The 11328-nt window shown below is 42.6% G+C and overlaps 1 protein-coding gene across 1 annotated transcript; it reads left to right on the top strand.

Moving 5' to 3' along the window:
• Positions 1 to 630: 630 nt before the first annotated feature.
• LOC148833978 (serine protease 27-like) lies at positions 631 to 9753 on the top strand. The gene is made up of 5 exons (XM_088915387.1): positions 631 to 831; positions 6274 to 6448; positions 7123 to 7394; positions 8095 to 8246; positions 9093 to 9753. The coding sequence occupies exons 1-5, from the start codon at positions 774 to 776 to the stop codon at positions 9249 to 9251; spliced, it is 816 nt and encodes a 271-aa protein (XP_088771513.1). The 5' UTR covers positions 631 to 773; the 3' UTR covers positions 9252 to 9753.
• Positions 9754 to 11328: the final 1575 nt, after the last annotated feature.

Raw genomic sequence — 11328 nt, 5'->3', positions numbered from 1 at the left:
TACAGTAAGAAAAAAAATTTCAAGGAGGGGAGAGAATTAGTATAATTAAAAACAAGGGTTTCCAATTAAATGAAAGCCGTTCTGAAGAAGAACGGTTTTGAGTCTGGATGTGAAAGGGCTCAGAGAAGTATTTGGGGTAGAATCCCAGAGCTTTGGGGTGCAGCAAGAGAAGGCCTTGTTACCCATAGAGTGTAGAGGAGATCGCAGTACAAACAGGAGACCAGAATCAGGAAGCCAACAAGGCAATAAGTCAAACAGGTACTGAGGTGCCAAACCATGCAGAGCCTTATAGGCAAGCAGGAGGATTTTGAAACCTGTTAGGAAGCCAGTGCAAGGACTCCAGGATAGGAGCAACGTGATCGCTTGCACAATCTGTCTTGGCCTGAAATCCGGATGGCGCAAATTAATTTACAACAGTGAAAAGTGACAAATGAGAAATCAGTCTATTACATTTGAGCTCTCCCAAGATTGCAGTCAAGTTCACTGAGAGTAAGTAGCAAGCTTATCAAAGCAGATATCTGATTTACTCTGACTAGTAAGTCAAATGGTTCCATAATCAGGACGTTAGATCTCTGGTGCATAATTATTGAGTCAGTTCGTAACTCCCTGTATGTTTGTGGTCTGCGAGTCTACAGCACTGTGAGCTATATGAAGGCAGGTGTATGTGCATTTCTGCTGTCTCTGCTCGGTTGTTTGAAACGTTGTCTGTGTCCAGTTTCCAACATTAGGTGAGCAGGGCCAGTCCACTAAGTGTCCAGTGAGAGGCTGGGAAAATGAAGATGTTTTTTCTGCTGGCGTTTTTTGGGATCTTTATCCTGAACATGGAAGAAGGTAAGAGACGAATCAGAAACTAAAAATTTAAATGTAAAATAAATGTGCAGATGAACTGTCGTATAAGCATACGTAACCTATGCAGTGATATGCAGTTTGTGGGTTAGTCTGTACATATATACAACACCGATGAAGACTGAGAACTGCAGCTGATGTTGTGCAGCCTGATCCTGGACACAACAGAAGGTAAGAAGACAACAAGCAGTCGATTGCTCATTTAAACTGTGTAATGGAAAGTTACTGAGAATAAGTGTTTTATCCAAAAAATGTTGTTGACGGACAGAGCTGTGCTGCAGAAGCAGCCGGATACTTAGAACAAAGTGTGATAGCACCCAGCTCGTCAAGGGCACGGGATGTTTTAATAATGTTTATCTCTGCTGCTTGAAGAAGGGAGTATGAGAAGCTATTTGAATAACTGCTCTTCTTTGCTTAAAGCAGAAACCTATAAGGAATGGAAAATTACCGCTTTGCCTGTCCTTGAAGTGTTGCATCAGCTTGAAAAAAGATATAAAACCAGGGCTCTCCCTGCTTGCTTTTGAATCAGCTTTCACTTCTCTGCACAGATGGGTGATGGCTTTTTCCCATATTGCAATATGAATAAAGACCTTACTGAGTGAATGAGAATACCTCTCCTGGCTCTTCTTCGATAAAATTCCACGACAATCTTTGGTGACGAGGATGGGATCACAAACCTGAGCGCGGACGGCTGCTGAGACTCAATCCCGGGCCGGCCTGGACAATTTTAGTGAATTGGACGAACCTCGGGGGATAATCTGTTTATCCTTCCAGAGACGCGTCTGGAGAATTGGCAGCTGTCTGACGTCAGTAAGGAAGGAAAATAAAAGATTATAGTCTGGGTTAGAGTCCCGGCAGAAGAAAATATTTTTATGTTCATGAACTGTGAAGCTAGGGTAATAGGTGTAAGGGAACTTGCACATGATTTATATATGATAATTAGGGGCCCATAACTATGAAGGATCTTTGTAAGTGGTCAGAATGGACAGGGGGAAGTTAGAAGAGAAGGAGAAGAAAGGGAAGAAAGTGAATTGGACAACTTATGTCATGGAAAGAGGAATCACAGAAATAATGGGAAGCTTCAAAAAAGGCTAGCCTTGAAACTAAAGAACAGCAAGCTGCAGCTAAAGTCGTGGCCATGCGTGCTAGAAAGAAAAAGTCTCCACCGAAATTAGAAAGCGGTCCGGAGCCAAAGCCTTTTTACTCTGAGAGGTGTCTGACTGGGTGTCAGGGAAAAAAAATAGAAATTAGATTAATGCAAAGTGAAACTTAAATAGAAATATGGACTGTCAGATGGAATTTAGTCTGAACAGGAATGTAGAAAAGTGTATGAACATTGGGATAAAAATAAACAGATAAGGGCTTTATTTTAGAGGAATATTTGAGAATTCAACAGAATATCATAGAGAAAACGGAATGGGATGAGACGCAAAAATTCCTGACGGAAAAGCTAAAAGCAATGGCTGAACGAAACGAAGTTATATATGCAGAAAAAGAAAAGGCAAAAGGAGAAATAGAACACCTTGAGAGAGAATCTGGCAGAAGGGTGGGAATTAGTGTGGAGATTTTTGAAAGAGCATTACCCACCGAAAACTGAGTGGAAAAAAGTAACAGCATGTCAGCAGAAGGAAGGTGAGGATGTTTCAGATTCTACAGAAAGGTTTATAGCTTTGTGGATAGTATACTCGGGGTTAGCCGATGAAAAGGAGGTGAATGAAGATACTTCCACAGTAATAAAACAGATTTACTTGAGTGGGTTAAAACCTGATGTTGCCAAGAATGTACGTTATGCTTTCCTGATATTACAGAGAGCGGAGACAGAATTGATTTAATAACTCACGAAGCATGCATGCAGAGGTGCGAGCGCTGCAAATGGGAGGTAAAAAGACTCCCAAGGAGGAGAAAAAGGAGCCGCCAGTTTGTCGCAATTATAGTGTATATTATATTAATATTATACCGAGATATAAGACCCCTTCAAGAAAATAATGAGGACTGGGATAAATCTTCTGATTGGGCATATCCAGATGGGGGATAAGGGGGACAAAACCCCAAAGATAAAACTACTAATAAGCTGGTGCGCAGTTTTAAAAAAACTGCGTTTTTTGGAGAAATTGTAAGAAAGAGGCTTGATTTCACATTTAAAGAACATGTCAGAAGCTGTAACGTGAAATAATAGGCTAAATCTAGTAAGCTCCTTTGTAGCCTTCCTAAGTTTATCTCAGGATTTAAATAAAAGTGAAATAATCTTACAGTGTGCAGTAACTGGGGGACACAGGAGCACAGCTGTCCTGTTTTTAGACTAAAACAGCATAAAGATGTGATATAAAGTTTTCTAATGGGTAACAGGAGGCTACAGGAGTAGGGGGGCAAGGGTTGTGTTTAAAGCAGATACAAGCTGTCACAGTACGCTTGGGAAAAGATGTACAGTTTCAACTACTGATGTGGGTGGGGGACACCCCAGACCTATTGGGCTAGGATGCCCTGCAGCATTTATAAGGAATTACTGTATGAGCTATGTGATATTGTGATTGTTTTACCTAATGAGGGAATCCATAAGGCCAGGCTACTCCAAGTATTAGATCTTGGAACGGAAAAAAGAACGGAATAGGGATTTCCTCAACACGGCAGGGACTCCAGTTAAGAATGCTGGGTTTGTCTCTGAACTGTTAGAAGCTTTGCAGCTACTGACTGAAGTAGCTGTGGTAAAGTGTAAGTCACATAATAAAGAAATGTTTCCAGTAACTCGAGGGAACAACTTTGCAGATGCAGCTGTCAGGTGAGCAGTCCTGGTAGAGCTGGAGTCAGAGACCCCTGTGAAACCTCTGTTGGTGAAAAGGGGACAGCTACAGGACATTCAGGCTGAGGCCTCTAAAGCAGGGAAATGGACATGGTTAGAAAAGAATGTGGTGCTGCTAGCACACTGGACGCTCTGCATGCCCTCACAGCCTAATGTCCTTTGTAGTACGACAAATGCACTCTGTCGGACACCCAGGTGTGAGTCAAATGGCGTGCCGGTTACCCAAAACTGGGTGGGGACCTGGTTTGAGCAGTAGCCACTTATGTGGTATCTCGATGTGATGCTTATCAAAGGAACTCAACTACAGTTCAGGTGCTGGTGCTACAGCTCAAAAGGCCTGCTCCTGAGGAACCTTTCATGCACTGGCAAATTGACAATTCTAAAGGGAAACCTTGACTCTTATAATCTGTTTTCCCAGTGTGTTGCTGCCACTGCCTCTGTGTCTACCAAACACTTGATGACAGAGATAAGCCCTCAGTGGGCACTGCCCTGCCTCTCGTATTGTGATCAAGGGACACACTTCACAGGGAAGGTGTGTCAGGCTGTGGCTGCGTTGTTCGGGGTGAGATGGGACCTTCATTGCACCCATCACCCTCACTCTATTGGAACAGTGGAACGAAGGAACAGAACTCTGAAAGATCGACTAAACATCAGACTGAAGGAACGCCAGGGGTAGATGAAACTGCAAATAACAGCGCCCTAAACTGTTCCCTGACTTGGGAACCACCACTGGCCAGATCAGGAGGCCCTGAAGCAGATGACACCAGTCCCGTGCCACCGGGAACATCTCAGGCCCGGAGTAGAGGCCCAGAAGAAGATGATGGCGGGACACAAATTAAGTACAGACTGAAAAGATCACTGAAAATGAGAATTGATGAGCACACCCATGATAAGGGAATGAATGACAATACATACATTTTAGCTCTGTCACATTTGTATGCGAGCAGAGAGAATCAGAGTTCGTGTTGGGTTCGCACAGCGGGGCCCCAACCTGCTGTAGGGGGGTTACCCTTGGGAGTGATTCTCCTAGATGCAAATGATTATTGTGGTTTGTTTGTTCATAATAAGATGTTTTGCAGGAACGGAACAAAGAGAAATTTAACAACTTCAGCTAGAATTGTTCTGCAAACGGCACAGCTGAGGCAGGGGAACAATGTGTAGATTTTTCTAAGAGTTATTACCCAGTTGTTGACCTATCTTGTAAAACCCCCTAAGATTATGCTGGGCACCAGCCCACAGGGATTTACCTGTGCTGTAAGAAATAATGCGTGAATAAGGAGAGAGGCATCAAAGATACACCTGCTTTCTTTTCATGGTTAAAATCATTATTTGGGTCATGGGGACTGTTTTTCTTGAAACTATTCACGCCTGTTGTTGTAGTGTTTTTGCGGTTGTGCTGTTGTATGACTTATATTATTCCAATGTTTCGATCTATGGTAATGAAAATGTTTACGCATCAATATGCACTGCTCAGAACAGACTCCGAGACCTGGGACCCACCAGGTGACCCCTATGAGGACTCTGTGGTGTGAACATATTTAAGGATAAAAAGGAGGGGATGTAATGGAAAGTTACTGAGAAAAGGTGTTTTATCCTAAAAATGTTGTTTACTGAGCTGTGCTGCAGAAGCAGCTGGATGCTTAGAACAAAGTGTGATAGCACCCAACTCGTCAAGGGCACGGGACGTTTTAATAATGTTTATCTCTGCTGCTTGAAGAAGGGAGTATGAGAAGCTATTTGAATAACTGATCTTCTTTGCTTAAAGCAGAAAATTATAAGAAATGGAAAATTACTGCTTTGCCTGTCCTTGAAGTGTTGCATCAGCTTAAAAAAAGATAGAAAACCAGGGCTCTCCCTGCTTGCTTTTGAATCAGCTTTCACTTCTCTGCACAGACGGGTGATGGCTTTTTCCCATATTGCAATATGAATAAAGACCTTACTGAGTGAATGAGAACACCTCTCCTGGCTCTTCTTCGATAAAATTCCACGACAACTGTTCTTCTTTTTCCCTCTGATTTAGGCTGAGTGCACTGTGAGAAATCACAGACAAAAAATCTTTCGACTGTTGCATTCTTGATCAAACCGAAACTTAATCATAACAAAACCTCAATCACAGAGCTGAGAGGAAGTGTGCCAACACATCTACACATGTTAAACTAGTGGTGCTCTTAGTCACATGAAGACGATGCACAGAAACGAGGCAGATTAAGAGTTTCAGAGCCACAGGTTTACTGATCTTGTCTCATCATCTTGTAGCTTCAGTAGGTCAGAGCTGGATGAGAGACACCACTCCTTGTCCGATTCCCACCTGAACTCACTCAGCTTCGTTGGAGTAAAGGAGATCAAGAGTGAAAAGGGAGGTCTGAGCTCATGGTAAAAGCACAGTAAAGTGTAGTAAAGAATGGGGAAGTCATGGTTAGAGCACAGTAAAGTGTACAATAAGAACTGCCCCCATGTATCTTTAGATAGTTTGCTAGATTTTCTCAGGATGATGAAAGGTTGATGAGATTAATTGAGCACTTCTCTGTCTAGGGGTTCTATAGTGGTCAGTCAGGGTGTGAAGGAGGGACAGTGGTCCTGGATGACTGGTCTTAAGCCTGTTCTGTATGAACCCCTCTATCTCTCTCTAGTGTCCAGCTCTCCTCTGTCCAGGAGCTCTATAGTGGGCGGTCAGGATGCATCAGAGGGAGAGTGTCCCTGGCAGGTCTATATCCAGATCCAGGTGAACCACAACGGGGCCACATTCTGTGGTGGATCCCTGATCAGTGAGCAGTGGGTTCTCACTGCAGCGCACTGCTTCGAACCGTGAGTGTGTCCTGAAATCCCTATCTGCCTTGCCACGTCTCTGGGAACTGCTGTAAAAACACCTTTCATTCTTTTCCTACTCATTGTTCAAAACCGATTAAGTTCTCAGCCTGTTCAGGTGTGCTCAGAGAGGGTCCTATCTGATTAGAACAGTCCATTCCACTAATTAGCCTGTTCAATTTAGCCATTTTTCTGCGATTCTCCCAAACTAATCCTTCTGTATAAAAAACAATCAGAGGACAGTGTAAGAAAAGAGGCAGCTGTATCAGTTTAATCTGGTTTTGATCATTGGTCTGAATTAAAATCAAGCATTAAAACTCTTGCCCCGTCTCAACGTGTCCCAGAAATGACAGAGCCAAACAGTTCTTTGGTCAAAATGTGTCTCCAAGCAGTATTATTGGTATTGCAATTGTTAATATTTACTCTGGATACTAATTACCTGATCCCGCGACCAAGTACACAGAATAATAATATTTATTATTCTATTATTCAATTATATAATTATTCTAATAATATTTATTATTTTTGTATTTTTATTTATTATAATATTTAATACAGTACTCATGTATAAATTGAACATAATAATAATAATAGTAATAATAATAATAATTATATTATTATTATTATTATTATTATTATTATTATTATTATTATTATAAGACTGTCTCTTTCAGCTCCTTCTTGCTCGAGCATTCTTTCGTGAGGCTGGGGGCGTACAAGCTGGACCAACCCTCCAATCACGAGGTCAAGAAAAGCATTAAGAAGGTCGTCCTCCACGAGCAGTACAAGAAAGCAGAAGACGGCTTTGACATCGCCCTGGTGCAGCTGGACAGTGAGGTGTCCATCTCTCCTTACATCAGTCCTGTCCAGCTCGCCAAGCCCAACAATGTCTTCACAGAGAACACAGAGTGCTGGGCCACCGGGTGGGGGATGACTAAAGAGAATGGTAAGAAGTGATGATCAGGGCTCCTGTGTTTCTCGTTAGGACACAGGAACTGAGACTGCAGCCCACAGCAGGTTATTCTGCACATCTCTCTTGTCTGGTTGCTGTGAGCTCATTCAGACATCTCACCCAGTCATTTACTTGAAAGAAGGGAGCATATCTGCTTCAACAACATCGTGGTGTATATTGTTCTAGATCAGCGGTCAGCTGACATGGCACACGTGTCTTTGTTGGCATGCAAAGGGATTTTTAATGGCATGTGTAATGAGAGTGGCACGTGCAATAGAAGACTAATAAGCCATGAAGAAACTTAAAAAACAATACAAACTGTGTTAGACTGTGTAATCCCCTATAACATGCTACCCAATGAAAGTGCTTTGGTGTAGAAAAAAATGATTCACTTGGTTTGCATGCTGCCTTATTTTTAGCAGGGATAGCTAACTATTTTAACAGGAAAGCTCACAATCTGTGCTGCTAAAAACATTTATTTTGGCATTTATTGTGGCATGCTCATCAGCTGAGATGGTTGTGCCTGGTGTCTGAACATGAGGACAAGCAGTCATGAGGTTTTTTTTAAATAAATTAAGAAAACTAATGCTTTATACCTGGGAAGGTGTTGGAAATAAAGTGTAATGAATAATGCATGTCATTCTGCTTGTCTTTAGCTTCGTAGAAAATAGTCACCATCTTTTTTTCACTGCAGTATCACTGGCACCCCCTCGCACTCTGCAGGAAGCCCAACTGCCCATCATAGACAACAGGCGCTGTCAGTCCATGTACGACAGTGAGAGAATTACTATCAGGGAAGACATGATGTGCGCTGGGTATGAAGATGGACAGAAGGACACCTGCCTGGTGAGTTCACCATCCGCAGTGTAGACAGAAACTAGACCAGTTGCAGCAAAAATTCAAGACAACTCATACATGGTGGATACATTTGGAAAAGTATTTCAGAATGATAACTTTACAAATCAAAAGTGATCACGCTTTCACATCTATAAAACAGCAATCTGTGTGTGATCTACTGCCACTAATCATCCAATTCAATTTTAGTAAGTTAGTTTATAACCAGCAGTTTCTCCAGGAGCAATATCACCCTGCAACTCACAACTGGCAGCCCCACTGGAGCTCAGCAGTGTAAGCCTGGTCAGTACCTGGATGGGAGACTCCTGGGAAAGCTGAGGCTGCTGCTGGAAGAGGTGTTAGTGGGGCCAGTAGGGGGCGCTGTGGGGGTCCTAATGCCCCAGTATAGTGTTACCCATCATGGCCTCCTAATAAGCCCCATCTCTGAACTGGCTTCGTCACTCTGCTCTCCTCCCCACTGGGAGCTGCTGTGTGTGAGCAGACTGGAGCTTCATCCAGGTGGGGATTCACACTGGCTGGGGTGGAGGGGATCCCCATTACCTGTAAAGAGCTCTGAGCGTCCAGAAAAGGGTTATATAAGTGTAAGGATGTTATTGTTATTATTATTATTATTATTATTATTATTACGTTCTTCCAAAATGAGCCTTGAAAGACTTGCAGCAAATGCATACAGTACTGTGAGCATGCCATTACGGTTGAGCAACAGAGAGTTACATGCAAAATTACTGACGTCATGATGGAGTTGCACCACTTTGATTTGCAAATATTTACACTAAGCACAGCCCCATATTGTCACTGTGTGAAACTATTCCTTCATCATTCCTCATTTCACTCCAGGGTGATTCTGGGGGACCTCTGGTGTGTAAGAAGTGGAACAGCTCGATCCAGGCAGGGATTGTGAGCTTTGGAAGAGGTTGTGGTAGCCTCAACTCCCCAGGAGTCTACACCCGGGTCACCAGCTTCAATGATTGGATAAAGAAACACAGTGGAGTCTGAGGAGTTCTACGAGATCCAGGGGAGAGCGCCTTCTGGCGTAATTGGCTGCTGCTGATGCAACTGCAGAATCTGATTCCATCTAATTAGATTGCTCGTTTGCACAAGATAATTGCATGTAAGAATATGCCAAAAGATAAGACTGGGAGATACAATAAAGATAAAACATACAGTGAGACAGAAGTCTTACAGCCCTTTTTTAAGTGTGTATCGTGGCTATGAATTATGGAATAAACAATAAATGTTAGATCATGTTATTTCAGGACAAAACAGCTGGGCATGGCTGTTCATTTCGAGTATTTTGTGCAAAAAAGGGATTTGAAATTGGGGAGAGAGCTCTGTGTCATAAGCATTGTGATACATCAAGAAATACCTAATATTTGTATCCACAACAGATGAACAGATGGAATCTCTAGCTAGATGTGCTTTTGCCTGCTGCTGTGAGAGATCAGTTGTACTCTTATTCAGCTGACCGCTGAGCTCAATAAAATTGCAAGCACTGAAACTCCTGGTCTGGGGCTGTTCTCTCTCCATTGCTGTATAGAAAATTGACAAAACGCTGTAGCCCCACCCAATCGCACTGCAGCGTGGTAGCGCCCTCATGTGTCAGTCTGAATGTCTGCGTGCGTCAATATTTTGGTTCACGTGTCTCAGTGTCCATGTAATAATAGTAAACTTTAGTTTATATAGCCCCTTTAAAGGTGGCTTCTCAAAGCGCTTTACAGGATGACAACAACAATAAATAAAAAGAATACACAAGACAAAACACAGTTACAACACACAGAGGAGAACGTGGATGGTGGTTCTAAGAAAAGCAGAGGGGTGAAGAATGGAACAGTTCAGTAAAGGCTTTTCTGAAGAAGAGGGTTTTGAGTCTGGATTTGAAGGAGTTTAGAGAAGGTGACTCTCTGATATCCTTGGGCAGAGAGTTCCAGAGCTTGGGGGCATAACCGGAGAAGGCCCTGTCACCCATACAATGTAGACGGGCTTGGGGGACAGTAAGGAGAGCAGAATTAGAAGAGCGAAGGTTGCGAGGTGGGGAGTAGGGTGATAAAACTTCAGACAGGTACTGAGGTGCCAAGCCATGTAGAGCCTTATAGGTGATCATGAGAATCTTAAAGTCTACACGGAATTTGACTGAAGCTCAAGTATAGAACCATCTACAGATAATGTGCTCATTTGTGTCTCTACATGTGGCAGCACCTGCTCAGACCTGTTATATCAATTATACAATATATAATATATAACAATTTGATATCCATGCTAAAGTTAAACAGACTGGTTTTCATGTGTCAGATGTTTTCAGAGAAAGGGGAAGATTGTGATCTGCTGAGTCACTGGAGTCTGACTCTAGCCTGTTAAGCACATTAAGTGTTAAAGGAATTAAGGTGACAGGTCTTCCTGCTTGACAGTTACTGTACTTGCTGAACCTAACATTGAGGGTTTTTTTATATTGGGAAATGGTTTCCTGGACACTCCTTTGTTGTATGTGTTTATTTTTGGTCCATCCATCTGAAAATCTTCTTTCCTATCCAAAGCTCTTTTAAGGCAGGCCTTTGGTTAAATTGCTCCAAAATGTTTTTTTTTACTTACTGTAAATGTATTTATTCACCCTGTAATCTGGGACATTTACAATCTCTCATCAAAGAGCACTGATAAGCTCAGGTGTTGTGAATGATGTGTCAATGTTTCTCTTCTAACTGTATTCTTACTGTAGAGTCAAGGCAGCAATGGGGTTAAGGGCAGTTCTATTACATCCTCACTACTTCTTCTCTCTCACTGTCTCCTGTCCTGTTGTGTGTGTTTAATACTGAAGGATTCTCTGTGATCTCCTCTCTCTCACTGTCTCCTGTTTTGTTGTGTGTTCATGACACATTTTCTGATATCTCCCCTCTCTCACTGTGCCTCCTGTCCTGTACTGTGCTCATTAAGAAAGGATTCTGTTTTCAAAAGTCAAACAAACTGAGTGGGTGAGAGATCACTAGAATCCACTGAAACTGCTTAGAGCCTGAGGAATGATGACAGAGGGAAGGCAAGGCAAAGCTGGAGTAAAGGGGAGGGTGAGAAGAGGGAGGGAGAG

The sequence above is a fragment of the Atractosteus spatula genome, chromosome 5 (genome assembly GCF_055471065.1).
Source record: "Atractosteus spatula isolate fAtrSpa1 chromosome 5, fAtrSpa1.hap1, whole genome shotgun sequence".
In the NCBI taxonomy this organism is placed as follows: domain Eukaryota; kingdom Metazoa; phylum Chordata; class Actinopteri; order Semionotiformes; family Lepisosteidae; genus Atractosteus; species Atractosteus spatula.
The sequence above is the reverse complement of the archived record's forward strand: the minus strand, read 5'-3'. Positions and strand labels throughout refer to the sequence as shown.